This window comes from Lissotriton vulgaris, chromosome 5 (genome assembly GCF_964263255.1).
Source record: "Lissotriton vulgaris chromosome 5, aLisVul1.2, whole genome shotgun sequence".
In the NCBI taxonomy this organism is placed as follows: Eukaryota; Metazoa; Chordata; class Amphibia; order Caudata; family Salamandridae; genus Lissotriton; species Lissotriton vulgaris.
In genome coordinates, this window is record NC_141693.1 from 1,819,638,181 (window position 1) to 1,819,653,011 (window position 14,831).

At 48.6% G+C, this 14,831-nt stretch overlaps 1 protein-coding gene across 1 annotated transcript in view; it reads right to left on the bottom strand.

Annotated features, from left to right (window-relative positions):
* RAPGEFL1 (Rap guanine nucleotide exchange factor like 1) overlaps nt 1-11,819 on the bottom strand; it is a 267,731-nt gene extending 255,912 nt beyond the window's left edge. Inside the window, exon 1 of the mRNA XM_086924240.1 lies at nt 10,025-11,819. Coding sequence (XP_086780366.1) covers nt 10,025-10,388 — 364 coding nt within the window. The 5' untranslated portion in view covers nt 10,389-11,819. The remainder of the gene's footprint in view (nt 1-10,024) is intronic.
* Nucleotides 11,820-14,831: the final 3,012 nt, after the last annotated feature.

A 14,831-nucleotide genomic window follows, 5' to 3' on the forward strand; every position in this document is an offset into this window, starting at 1 on the left:
CTCCGCATACTTTCATTACGAAAGTACCATGACTCCACAATGCCATTATAATGCATGGCATTACATTTTATATGCTTTTACCACGCATACATTTACAACGAAATTCGTTGTAAATGCATGAATGGTAAAAGCATGTTTTTTTTAAATGTTTGTATAAGGTACGTATGGGTATAGGAGTATATGTTTTGGGGTACTGAGGTATATGTTTTAGGGTGTTTGGATATTTTAAGGGTTCAGATATAGTTTTGGGTTATGGGGTACAGGGGTAGTTTTAGGGTTTAGGGATAGGTATGGGTTTTGGGGTACAGGGGTATTTTTAGGGTTCAGGGCTAGGTTTGGGTTTTGGGGTATAGGGGTATTTTTAGGGTTCAGGGGTAGGTTTGGAGGTATAGGGGTATTTTAAGGGTTCGGGGCTAGGTTTGTGTTTTGGGGTACAGGGGTATTTTTAGGGTTCAGGGCTAGGTTTGGGGGTACAGGGGTATTTTAGGGTTCAGGTGTGGTTTTGGGGTACAGGGTTATTTTTAGGGTTCAGGGCTAGGTTTGGGTTTTGGGGTACAGGGGTATTTTAAGGGTTTAGGGCTAGGTTTGCATTTTGGGGTACAGGGGTATTTTAAGGGTTCAGGGCTAGGGCTAGGTTTGGGTTTTGGGGTACAGGGGTATATTAGGGTTCAGGGGTAGGTTTGGGTTTTGGGGTACAGGGGTATTTTTAGGGTTCAGGGCTAGGTTTGGGTTTTGGGGTACAGGGGTATTTTTAGGGTTCGGGGGTAGGTTTGGGTTTTGAGGTACAGGGTTATTTATAGGGTTCAGGGCTAGGTTTGGGTTTTGGGGTACAGGGGTATTTTTAGGGTTTAGGGATAGGTTTGGGTTTTGGGGGACAGGGTATATTTATAGGGCTAAGATGGGTTAGTGTTTAAGGGTGTTGGGGTATTTTAAGGAGTAAGGGTGGGTTATGATTGTGGGGTGCAGGAGTATTTAAAGGGAGCAGGGTGGACACCCGGACCTGGAATGTACAGAACCTGGGAAGAAAAAAACAACGAAATATTGGGCACAACGCTCGCTTTTTCCCCCCGTAATCCGGCCCCCAGCACACGCCCACAGCACACGATATGAGACATGGCATGAAGGGCGGAACGTACCACACGCCCCTAGCGTTTGTCACGCCCCCCAGCACACGCCCACAGCACAACGCAGACACGCCCACAAGGGACTACTTTCCTGGCACGTTTCTTTTACCTTTTAAATGTATATGGTGGGCGTCTGCATAGCCTATGTCCTTCTTCTGCAACTGCCCTTTCGAACGCTGTATTGGGTGTTGTGAGTGGTGCTGTGGTTCCTGAGATTACCCGCCTCAAAGGTTTGGACTCTCTCTTTATTATATTAGTATAGATATAGATTCCCAATGTACGTATTATACTTTGCATTCTGTCTAACGATTGTAGCAGTTCACCTCTCTAGCATGAGAAAGAAGAGTGTTCAATAAACCTTTTATTGAAAACGCCGGTCTCACTATTTCTCTGCAAACTCTGTAGAAATGAAGCATGCACGATTGACTGAGTGAACTAGTTATCTATTGTTTCCATGTCTCTGAAGATAGTTATTCCGGTCCAAGGGAAACAAAGTTGGTATGTTTATGCGGTTGTCATATTCAATAGAGATCTACTGACCTAAGTCCTACGTCAAGTCTATAGGATATATTATTCCAATGCGCCGAGCCTATTGGGAATATAGGAACTACACTACACTAGGGGAAATCACACACTGCCTACCGCACTGCATACTTCCATACATTTTGTACTTGGCTCCGCTAAATACAAGTTTCTTCTTTCGTGCCTGTGCTATTATAAAGCCAACACCACCTATCACTCTTCTTCCAAGTACCCCTACTCCCAACACACCTTTCTGTCTTCCTCTCCGGCCTGTAGCCTATGCAACAACACTTACTGGCCCACAGCTTCCTTGTTGTGCAGGATAGCAGTGGCACTGTGCCCCTACAAACTTATTAAGTACACACTACTGCTTTATTTCACCCATCTACGTATTCCTCTCCCGTCCCTAGAGTTTGCCCCCCCCCCCCCATTTTCAAGGGCTTCCGTTGGTGCAGCAGGTGCAGTGGTGCCTCAATACTTTTCGCTCGCACCTGTGCAATTAATTTCGAACCACGCATATTGTCCTTTTTTGCCTCCGTGTTTCTTGGAATCAACCACAAACCATGATTGCTGTCTTTCTGTAAACCCCATCCCACCAGTCTTCCTTTTCCACTTCAAACCTTCACAACCTCCCTTCTCATTCTTTTTGCCCATTAGCTGCCTCCACGTTCAATTATATTTTAACAACATTCACATGATGCTTATGTTTCTTTGTTAAATTGTTCTACACCAATTACAAACTTCACATTGTTCTTTCCACTCATTCAAAAATACAAACTTTGCGTTTTCACACACAGTGCTGTCAACTCATGGGTACGCTAGGCAGTTGCTCAGGGGTCCCAGGAGCATAGGGGCCCCATGCAGACCAGAATTTAACATTATTCTTTGTCAAACATTTGTATTCCTGTGAGTGGCTGTGTAGGCAGGGCCCAGTGTACTGCTTTGCCCGGGGGCCTATATGTTCTGTTCAGAAGGCCCTGTTTAACACACTGTGTCCTTTTTATATAGAAACAACTTCCAAGATGTGGTATTCTTCCCACTCCCCCCTGACCACTGCCACCAGGCCCAACAAACTTGCCTCTTCGTGTTCATTTTCTTTTTCCAGTCCCTACTACAGCACATAACTACCCTAACTGGGCTTTAACTTCATTATGTGGGGGCAGGTGCCGTACCACCATAGCTCAAAAGTACAATACTTTACAAACAAACATTAACAAAGCCAACTGCGTTCAGATTATAGTGACGAGGTCTATTGGCTTTGCCAGTGCTTGTCGGCAGCTCGTCAACATGGCAGTTCCCCAGGTGAGGTATTTAACCAGATGCAAACTGGCTTGGATCGTGGGAGGGGAGGGGGATTTATATCAAGCTTGATCGGATCATAAACGCGGGAAGCCAGCACGGCAGCACATGCTGGGTTCCACCCCCCTGACACATTCACCTGTAACCGGAGTTTCTGTCTTTTGAAAATAGTGCGAGTCACTGGGAGAGAGGAGTATGCGGGAGCTCCCCCCGGGCTCGGTGGGCAGTTGGTATTGGCCGGCGGGGGAACGGGGCACCGATTGGCTGGGATCGATGGGAAGGGGTTTAGAGTATTGTGGTTGGACGCGCGAGTGTGGAGTGTCACTGCGTGCCTGGCCTCTCGTTTTCTCACACGTTGATTCGCTGTGCAGGTGTAATGCTACTCCTCGCAGATGCCGGTTTGATTAAGACAGGGTGTGCTTCTTTTGACGCCGCTGGGAACAGATCTGGTGGATTCTACGTTTGAAGTATTAATGTTGTCAGGGTGCTTTTAGAAGGTATGGAGTGTGCAGTGCTTTAAATGGAACCGCAGAAGTGGTGAAGTGAAAGAGATGCGAATAAGTGTATTCAGGAAGAGTGAAAAGAGGGTGCTGAAGAGGAAAGGGATGAGGTGTAAGATACTCAGATGGAGGAGATGTGGAAAGAAAAAGGCTGCACACGTCTAACAGAGTAAACATAACTACCCCTTCCACCGGCCTCATTATTGTTAAATTCACAGTATTATGATTTTAGAATTGAAATATTTTCAATTTTATTTACAACAAAATCATTGTTTGTTAATCTTAAACAGCTAACAACCACTGACAAAATCAGTATTCCTGGCTAGTTTTAAGTGTGTTGAGTTATATATCCGACTACAAGCTCCGAGGGTCACCAAAATAACGTCGGGGGCACACAATGGAAATCTCAGAAAAGTAGTTAAAGTGTTTAGGTCACTGTTGTATATTTATACTTACATCAAAATGACTACCTGGTGTCTCTGGTGTGTTGAGGATTCCAGCCCTGGCAGTTGGTCTGGTCAGCTGTGGGGTTTTACTGTTCTGCTGTCTAACTTAATAAATATATCTTAACTACCTGAAGACGTGTCCTGCTACCTACTTAATTCAATTTACAACAGTCACGCCCTTAATTACGTAGGCCATGCATCTCTTAGGAACCTCCGCCACATTTTAATCCCACTTAAAAGCCTGGGGGAAAGCATTGGCAGAGATAAAGGGGTTGGTTAAGGGTTTACTGTGGGTTCCGGTTAGCAGGAAAAGGGTGTTTTAAGTGTGGACCGGACGGAACTTAATTTTTGCGTTGGTATCCGTGAGGAGCACTTAACAGTTGTGACGCAATATACCAGGAAGTCATATTTAGGTTATGAAAGTGTGCTCATTAAAGGGGTCTTTTACCCTCCATTTTGGAGTTTGTCATGTTAGCGTCCTCTCACTCAACGTGGGATCTCTCGTATTACACACTTTATTGAGGTTTACGCTTACGCCCTGTGTTTTGAACAGTCACCATGCAGATAATGTCAAGCAATATAGAATCCTCAAGCATACATGGCAACATTTTAGAGAGGAAAGTGGGAATAATAATCAGGAGAATACATGTCCCCCATTGACTACCATTGAAGCAGAGGCAGTCAGACGGGCTTAAAAATATCTTACATTTCCTGCTTAAATCAAGTGTTGGAATGTATGCTCAGGAGATGAGACGAAAGGGTTGAAACAAAACAGAATAAGAGAAATCCTCAACATTAGGAGAAAAGAGTTTTATAAGGAGGTGAGAAGGCGAAGTGAAAGTAAAGATAGAAAGACTCGGTGTGGCAGCAAGTGAAAATGTTGGAGCAGCACGGAGGTAAGTCTGGAAGGTAAGGGTGATGGGCAGGTGGAGGGGACACGCAGGATTGTACTTGCCTATCGGGTAATCAGGCAGTGCCCGACAGGCTGGTCTAACAGGTTAGTGTGTGGGCCGTGTTTTTGGCTGTTTGTGGTCCTGTTTTATGGTCTGCTCAGACGGTTTTTACTGTTGAGTTCCCTGATATTACCACAAACATTGCCTGCAGCAAGCTCAAATCCATGCAGTCTTCCATACCTTGCAAATCACTTATACACACCATGTATTTACAAGTTCAAAACTGCCACTTTTTTGTGTCCATTTAAACTCACTTTCCACTCCCTTCACCAGGATCAAAGCTCACCCAACGTTAGGCCACAAGACTCCTGTGTGAGAATGATAGACCTGTCAATTCCTGTACCATGCTTTAACCTTTGCCTTCCATCGAGATTGCCTCAGGGTACCAAACATATTTTACCTGGTGGTCAATAAAACTATAGACCATCATGCTGCCAACTCGAAGGGGCTACCTAAAAAGGGTTAGATTGTTCATGGTCAGAGAGCACCTAAAGTGTTGCTTCTTTCTAATTCCCAGAGAGTTACCTCTCTGTTGAGTAATGAGGGACTGTCGGTTGGTGGCAGCATTAACAATAAGTAGCTGAGGGTACAGCTTTTTTCTGTAACCCCATATGCAAAGTTTAGGTATTCTCCACTGTGTAAACCCAGTGGGGTAGCTCCTAGCTAGATTATTTCTTTTTACCATCTTTGCGAGTGTGGGCAGGAAAATGCAGTCTCAAACCTACAAGACCTGCTTCCAGCATCTCCCGTCCTTACAGGACCACCCGTTTCTTCAGTGTCTCAGTCTCCTAGTTATATTTCCCTGGCTCCTGAATCTTCTTAGCATCCTTTAATTCCCATGAAACTCCCCTTTGTTCCATGCCCTTCCCCCACATCCAGCATCGTGTGTAGCTATCCATCTCAAACCCCTTCTGGAATGCATGTGGCTCCAGAGTCGTGCTGGGAACCAAGCACAGCTCCAGGTTTGGACTGGTCCTCTTGGACCAATATTTAAGTACCGCCGCAGTGCAGACACTACATGTTGACGCTCCTCAGGCTGTGGAACAACTCTTCAATCTAACTTTCACCTGCTGGAATGAAGCTGGGCCAAAGTTTTGTTTAGAAGACTCCCTGCCTGGAAAGACAAAATACCACCTGGCCCAAACAGTTGGTCAAGAGCTCGTTATACCTTGAGTGAACACTGACCCAGTGAGGGACAAGCAACTAGGAAGATATAGATCCAGATGTGAACTTTGAAAGCTGAAAAAAGTGCAGTTGACCCTGCCCTCGAGTACTGGACAAGCCTGGGGACATTGATTACCCCTAAACAAATCCAAAGTCATGTTTTCCTCCAGGGGGAAGCTCTCATGATCCGTGACAGCCCCCACATCATCTCTTCCAGGTGATGGAGATTCTCATGTTAGGCTACCAAGACAACCCCGGAGCACCATGAAACCGCGGTTGCTAGCTCCACCCCCCCGAACAAGAGATTTATTGGCTCTTTATTAAAGGGAAGAATTGGGGGACCCTGAAAACTTGTAACTGATCTGAAGCAGCAGCCACCAGCCTGTATAATGCTGCCAGCCAAAAATCATTCACCACGAACTGAGGTTACCCATCTATCTAGCACTGACGTTTCAGAATAGACAAGACCGGGTCCCAGGTCATCTACACCGGCTGGAGACCCCAAGCATGGTTTAAGATACAGGCCTATTAAGATCCACTACTGCGGGAACTCAGAGAAAATGTAACAGACTGGCTATTGCAAGGTATTGGCTCCTGTAGCGAACCCTGAGCCCTTAACTGTTAACCATGAGCTTGCGGTACGGTGTCATAGTAATCCTTTGAAAACCATTGCCCGGTGATCTGAGGCCAATCTGACCACTTGGACTCAGTGGGAAATCAAATTGTCTTTTCCCAAGCGCTTTCATTGGAGCCTAAGCCTGCCAATGTACCTTACACCGAAGTCCGCCACAGCTGCTGTTCTACATCGGGCTACCACCTCTTGCTACTGTCTGCCCATCTTTTGACAAGGTAACACACCAGTGACCCCGAAGGACCCACCACTTTGAATAGAGCTCAAATTCTCCTTTAAGTTGAAACTCTCATCTGGGCCTCCCACACACAGCTAACTCAACTATTAATTTATTTCTTCAAACAATATATATCAAAGATCCACATGCTGGTGACATTCGTGCAACCCTATTTACATCTGCTCTTGACCTCATCTCAACAATTTGAAGACCGTGGCCATAGGCTTGCAATGAGTTGGATTTTGGCTCCATAGCAACACTGATACATATTGGTCATAACTCCTCATCCCTAATGTGCAGATTTCCAAAACTGTAGTTAATACAAACATAGGGCCTATTTTAACATGCCCATGTCATGCTTAAGCAGGAAAAATGCGTCCCAGTGTTCGGATTCAAGACCTTCTCCCAGTTTTCACTACAATAGATGCATTCAGCAGAAGTTAACACAGGATCAACGTGCAGTGAATTTCTAATTGTTATCTTAGGCTATAATTATCTCCTTTGCACTGATCAGCATCAACGCTCTTTTTGACCTTCTTACCGCGCTTTAAAGTGGGTTGAACGTTTGTAAAGGTTGCGTTGCAAGAGAGGCTGTCAACTCAATTACAAATTAGGGAATTTTGTGAAAAGGTTTATGCAAATTAGTTTTTCACATATTTATCCCATTTCATCTGGTTGCCTGTTCAAACCTGCTTCCCTTTCAATGTGCTTTCCATTAGGTTGCGATTGCATCTTGGCAGATTCTCCCCTACACCCTGCTTAACTGCAACATTTTTTAGGCACCAGTCAAATAGTCATCATCATCAACAACAGATAACCTGTGTCCCAAATGTGAAACTGAATGAAGGCAAGCCAGGTCTCTGTGACAATGCCAACATTACAAGTAATAAGACCTGGAACTTCATGCACCGGCATGCACTGGGAAGCCAGGTCAAAACAACTCAGTATTGTGTGAACCACCCCATTGATATCTAAACTGAAAATCATTCTACAACCACCCGGATTAACTCAGAATCAACATTAAGTTCATAAACTAAAAATTGCTGGGCTCTGAGTTATTGTCCGCTTGATGGTCTCTGGTAAGAGACTAGCAGTGTTTACTTCCAGGACTTCCAACCCTACAATTTAGCCCCCACAGAAGGTCAGCCACGTATCATGTGTCTAAGGAGGTATAAAATACTCAGGAGCAGATCACCTCCCATCCAACCGCATCCCTCTAGAAAACCCATCTGATGCTGGACGGTGACTCCCGAAGGGTTTGTAGACTGCTGAAGACTTATCTGCTTAGCCTTCTACCTCAAGGCTTCCCAACCTGACTGTGCCCTCGTTAATACACAAGGACCTGTGTTCCCTGTGTTACAACTCATACCTAGCTGGCCAGTCGCCCAAGACATTTGCCACCTGCTAGGATGCTTGCTTGGCATGGCGTAAACCTCATGCTAAGGCATTACTGTCCTCTCGGCGTTTCCACCGGTGATCCAAAAAAGACCCTGCAGCAGTTTCCTGGTGCCTCCAGGGTTTGGACTCAACCATTGCCTCTGTGGAATTGTAACATTGCACCCACTTACCAACCTCACTCATGTAGCTACCAAAAGTGTCAGTTCTTTATAACAAAATAAATTATGCTCAACATAAAAAAAAAAATATATATATATATATATATATATATATATATATATATATATATATATATATATATATATATATATATATATATAACAAAATGTGAATATACATAATTCCAACATAAGTAACGGAGCAACAGATCCTTCGGGCAAGCTCATTTTCGTACTTGTTGCTGATCTAACTTGGTCTCAGTGTGAATTCCTACAACCTTATGTGGACGCCAACTCAAGCTGTAAGTTGCCACTCGCCGCGGTTTCTGTCCTGCTACCGCTTTGAACTAACTGTCCCAAGGTGAGGGGGGTGTAGGGACCCAAGCTGCTACTGATCAACCCGAGCACCTTCTCCAACCTTACTGAGCACACAAATTCAAGTTGTTTGTGATTCCAGGACCCCCTTCTATTCTTTTGGAAAACTGGCGGATTCTTCGTTGAAATGTTAATCCTTTCCAGAAGTTGACAAAATAATCACTTAAGATACAAAGCAGGCAAAGAAAATCTGGAGGTTGGGGCGGGGGGGGGGGGGGGGGGGTCCTACATTTAAAACCTGATTATGTCTGAAGTAGCCATTCTGAAGGCTGCTTAAACTGGAGGAGATATTCAAGAGGGCATCTTCACCTTAATTAAAACTACAAATATACATATAACTTTCACAGGACAACCCAACTTCCAATAGAGGCACTAATGCTACAAGGCCAATAAGTATGTGAGACTTCAAAGTCTTAGACACTGCACCGCTGGCGGATCCAATGTGTTGTTAGTCCAATAAAAGATACCAACGCCTGGAGTAAAGGGGACGTTTAGCTGGACTAATATGCTGTTAAAACTCGCTTTGCACATGTGGTACAGTTACCAGAGTTGTCCAACTTTGGTCCTTCCCATTGGTTCTGGACAACCATCGACTATAGGAGTGATTCCTCTAAAGAATATTTTCAAGTAAATGTATCTAATTTGCATTCCGTGTCATAGAATATCCACCCCAAGCAACACTGGAAACTTCTGATTGACAGTATTATTGAATGTTGTGTAATATTCACAATATAATAATATATATTGGTAGTGCCTTTCATATTCTGTATTACCTCCTGATCTTTCAAGGATCCCATTGCAGAGCTGAGTCAGGTTTCACTTGTTAGTTTTGGTGAGTAGTGGGCAGTGTGAGGATATTGGATGAAAATGTGTTGATAATTTAATAAAAGTTTGTTGAGTTTGGTCAGAGGTCTAGTGCCAAAGAGAGCGGCCAAAGTGCAATCAAAGCATGAAGGCCAGTTGCCAGAAATTCCATGTGCAAAGACTGCAGTGTGGCTGTGAATGAGATGCAGAAATATTTTGCACTGCAGAGTAAATGCTGCACTCCTGGAACTTGCCCCAGGGCTGCCATTCTGACATGTTCCAAAGAAGCACAACTCTAGTAGAGAGAGGTTGTCAAGGTGTGCTGGTACTACCAGCTCACAATTATACACACACAAAGTAAATATTCATAATAACTGTGCCCCGCCAGATCCTACAACTAGAGCAAGCCCATTCCCTTTCATTTGTCACTTACCTGCAGTGGGGCTGTGGCGGGCGGCCCCCAGAAGCTGCTCCAGGGCACGGCCCAGCAGCGCCTCCGGGGTGTCTGGCAGCAGTAACGGGGGACTTCCAGAAGGGGTCAGTGGCTCACAGGGGGACAACTCATCTGAGGATGGGGATCTGAGCACGTCGGGCAATTCCAGCCAGCGCCCATCCGCTGCCTCTGGCCCCGGCTCGTCAGCGAAAACATCAGCATGGTCCGGTGGCATGGGCTCCTTCAGGAAGGCGGGAAGAATGCGGGACACACTCTGGCGTCTCTGCAATGACCGGGCCCCGGCCATGCCACCTCCCGCCAAGTGTGAAGTCTGCTTCTTCAGAAACTTCTCAAGTGGCTTCATGGCCCTTTGAGTGGGATGGCCAGGGTGAAAAACTAGGGCATGGAATCCAAGGAAGAAACGAACATCAAATTCTGAACCCCACAAGTTGAATGAGTTAGTGCCTCTAGGTGATGCTCTCCAGAACTTCCATTATGAAACTTTACAACACTTTATGGAGCTCAAGAACCTTAAAAGATGATGATCTGCTGAAGCACCAAGTTCAAGAGTACAGACAGGTGTCCCGGTGGTTAGAATCCAACTCCAGAAACGTCTGAAGGTTATCCTCTAAATATGCACCAGAATCTATGCACCAGCACGGTGCTGACTCCGGGACAAACTGGTCTGCTAGCCCACCGAACTGTCGCGCTTCTAGAAGGTCAATGTTGGATCAAGTGCAGAAAGGTTAAAAAAAACGTGCACTTAGGGAAAATAATAAGTGTGGGAAGCCGAAGCAGCCAGGCAGGGATCCCAGTCTAGCATCACCATCCAGAACAGAGAGGAAGCGCCAATTCAGAGAAGGACCAGGTGGATGTGAGATGGTTCCTTTCAACTTTGGACACCCTATGGGACCAACAGGGACCCTGTGACTATGAAGCTGTGGTGGAGTATGGGGCGAATCTGGCAGAGTGATGGAAGGGGGATGCGCTAGGAATTGCAGGGTATTCTCAGGGACTGAACAGAGGGCTCACAGGGAGTCTGTGCAAGGGGAGGGTTTAGCCAGTTGTGAACGTGGGTCCTAGCGGGTGGGGCAAAAGGTGCGAGTGCAGTGAGGTGAAGTGCAGTGACTCCATAACTCTGTGCAGGAGAGAGGCCTAGGAAGTTGTGCGAGGGGATTTCGGTGGCTCCGTAAGAGGGGACTTGTGGGCGATGCAAGTGACACTTTGGGGGCAGTTTGAGGGGAGACAAAGGCGTCAAGGTGAAGTGCAAGGTGAGACCTGTGGCGCTACAGAACTGAGAACGCAGCAAGAAGGCCTGGGCAGGTTACGTCCGGCAGTGGCCACAGTGCCCTAGGAGCCGTGCCAGGGAGAAGCCTGAGGGTTGCATGTTTTCAGACGTAGAGGAGTGTGCATGCAAGGGAATGTGAGGGACAGTGCGGGGGTGTGACGGGCGTGCACGGGAGGCGCCTGTGCAAATGAGGAAATCTAAGAAACTGTGCAATGGAGACGGAGAGGGACGGTGCCAGTGAGGAGCATAGGGGCTGTGTGGAGGGCACCTAGGGGGGCTGTGCAAGGGAGGGGGCTAGGACAGGGTCATATTGGTGTTTAGTTGACTCTGCAACGCGTCATACGAGCTGAAGGGTGTGCTAAGATAGTTTTTTTGCTGGAGGAAGGGGGTGTGAGGTTAGATTAATATGGTTAACGACGGGGCTTAAGAATATGGCTAAACATAGGGCGCGGGTACGGACTGTAATGGGGAAGCAAGTCACTGCAGATGAGGTAGGGTGGGCAGAGCCTGGGGAAGGCTGAGATGCTGGGCTGGGGAAGGCTGAGATGCTGGGCTGGGGAAGGCTGAGATGCTGGGCTGGGGAAGGCTGAGATGCTGGGCTGGGGAAGGCTGAGATGCTGAGCCTGGGGAAGCCTGAGATGCTGGGCAGGGAAGGGGTGGGTGTCGCGCAGAGGAGGGCCAGGGTGATGTGCGGGGAACACTGGGAATCTGTGCGGGAGGATACTCCTGCAGTGAGGTGTGCGGGGGATACTCCTGCGGTGCACGGAGGTTCTTGGGTGATACAAGAGGGGGCGGGGCTGTGCACGTGGGCTAGGTTTTGCTGCACAGGTGGGAGCTCGGATGCTCAGTGGTGGGCCTATGGCACTGAGCAGAGGGCTGACGTGCTGAGTAGGGGGTAGGATGTTGAATATGTGGATCAAGTAGATTGCATGGGGGCTTCCAGGCCTTGCGATCTGCTCTGCAGGGGGCGGAGTCAAGAGACGACGCAGGATCACACAGGGATTTCCATAACATAAATCAGGGTGCACAGGGCGAAGTGGGGGTCAGGAGGCGGTCCAGGGGAGGACGCACGAGGCTGTGTAGCGGCGCCGAGCTCCGGCGAATTGCAGTAGCCATGCAGTGCTGTGCAGACACTCTCGTGTGCAGGGTGCTCTGTGGGTGCAGTGGAGCTCGGGGTGTTATTGGGTGTGGAATGCACTACACTGGGTGGGAGCAAAGCACAGGGTCCTTAGATGCAGCGCCGAGGCGCCCAGTGTGCAGGGCGGGGAGCGCTAGAGTGCAGTACCGGGGGCAGTAGGTTGCAGGACAGGGGGGCCTGATGTGCAGTGTGTAGGGGAGACAAACTGGTCTCCGACTCCATGTTTCAGGTGTGAGAGGGTCCTGGTAGCCGGGCTCGGGCCTCCCCCGCCGATCTCCCGGGCTCCAGGGCAACCGGTGCTGCGGCTCCTCCTGTAAACGGTGCTCACGTCGCCTTTGCTCCTGCTCCCGATCCCTGCGCTCCTCCTGTTCCCGGTGCAGTGCTCCTGTTCCCGGTGATGTGCTCCTGTTCCTGGTGCTGTGCTCCCGATTGCAGTGCTCCTGTTCCCGGTGCGTTGCTCCCGACGCTCCTGCTCCCGGTGCAGTTCTCTCTCCACGAGCTCCTCCTTTCGGTGTCTGCTCACGGGGACAGAGGGCATGTGCTACCCGGCCTCCCGTCTCTCCTCCACGGCCTGTGTGAGCGCCTCTCGCCGCCAGCAGCAGCTCCGCCCCTCCGCCTCCCTCCCTCCTCCCGCACGCACGCCCTGTCTCCGCCCTCTCCTCTCCCTCCTAATCTCCCAGTCACTTCCCTCACCCTCGGCGCCCTCCTCTCTATTTTCGTTCTTCCTCCTGTCTGTTATCACCTCTCCCGTCTCGCCTCACCTTTATCCCCGACATTTAGTCTCTTTTTTTCTGTCCCCCTTCAACGTCTGTCCGCAATTTTTCCGCCACTCTTTCCGTCTCTCCTCACTCCCCCGGATCCTTCGTTGCGCCCCTCGTCTATTCCCACTTCTCCGCACCCCACATGTCTCTTCTCAGGACACCTAGTATCTCCCCTCACGCCTCCTGATCTCTTTTCCTCCTTCGGTCTCCCAATTGTCCACGTTCCTCCGCCATTTTTCTTCACTTTCCTCTTGTCCCTTTCACGCCTTCTGTCTCTTTTCTCTCCTCCTGCCTCTCCTCCCCCGTTCGTCTCTTCCAACTCATGTCTCCCATCACACCGCTTCTCATTTCCCCGCGCGTCTGTCTCTCCTCTCTCCTTTGACCCTTCTGCTTGTGTCCCCTCACTGTCCTGTCTCTGTTCAGCGCTCCAGCCGCTCCACAGATGTTCATATTTTGTTCACACTTTGTTCGCACCTGTCTCTATTCTGTTCTGTTGCACAACAGAATCAAGGTGTGTTGGCTGAAGCATTTCCACAGGCCTTCACGCAACCGTGGAGGAACTGAAACCGTTTCTGAGTGCTGAGAAGGTGACTTGTCTGCTTGTTGCACGGAGGAAAACAAAAAGGCGATGTATGGAAGGCTTGGATTAATCTCAGCAACCGGTAATTACTCTCACGTTGTCGCCAACCGTGACACCTCAGACAGGAACCAGCCATCAGCATATGCAGCCTTGATCCTGCTCCAAAAGTAACTGCCTGGTCCCCTCGGAATGAAAACACAAGCAGCCCCACAGCAGCTTTGGCCTCCTCGACGAGGTGTAGCTTGGGTTGTGTGGCACAAGGTGCAGGGGCCCCACGGCTGGGCATACTGGGCGCGCTTAGGGCATCACATGAGGAAAACAAAAGAAGTATAGGGGGGATGTTTGAGTTAATCTCAACCAGTGCAAATTACTCCGGGCTGCATGCCAGCCCGGAGTAATTTTTGTCCACCACAGGTGAGCATCAGCCAGTGGCTGGGATTAATGTAAGCATTCCACTCATGATCTTTGTGTTTTCTTCACTGCAACGCCCTAAGTGTGACAGGAATATCTAGATGTGGCTCTTGGGCTAACCATTCCATAGGTTACTCAGGCAGGCGCGCAACACCCATAGGGGTGGAAGGACTTCAGCCACTTCCTCCCCCCGTCGTGTGTGTCAGCCCGGGCTGAGACAGCTTCCCGGGCACACACAGCCACACCTGAGTACTTCGCAGGTCTTTTACCTTTTCGGTGCTCATAACGGCTCCCGGCCATCACTTGTCACGGTAGGCGTGTGCTCATGATGGCCGGGAGCCTTCCGAACGTTGCTGCTCCTCCCACGCGGTGTTAATTCCCCGCCTGTGCGGGCGAATTAGTTAGTGGGCGGAGTTTGGACAGCTCCCGGCCGTCATGAGCACACGCCCACCATGATTTATTACAACCGGGGGCCGCCATGAGCGCCGCAGCTCCACGCCCACCCCCTGGCCCCCACAACGCAGCATTTACTTGTTTAAGAGGCTTTGTTGTGTTTTCCCCTTCTTACAGCCCCTGCATCTCCACTATGACAATTGCTGGCAGAATTAGCCCTCCCTCCACAAAATATT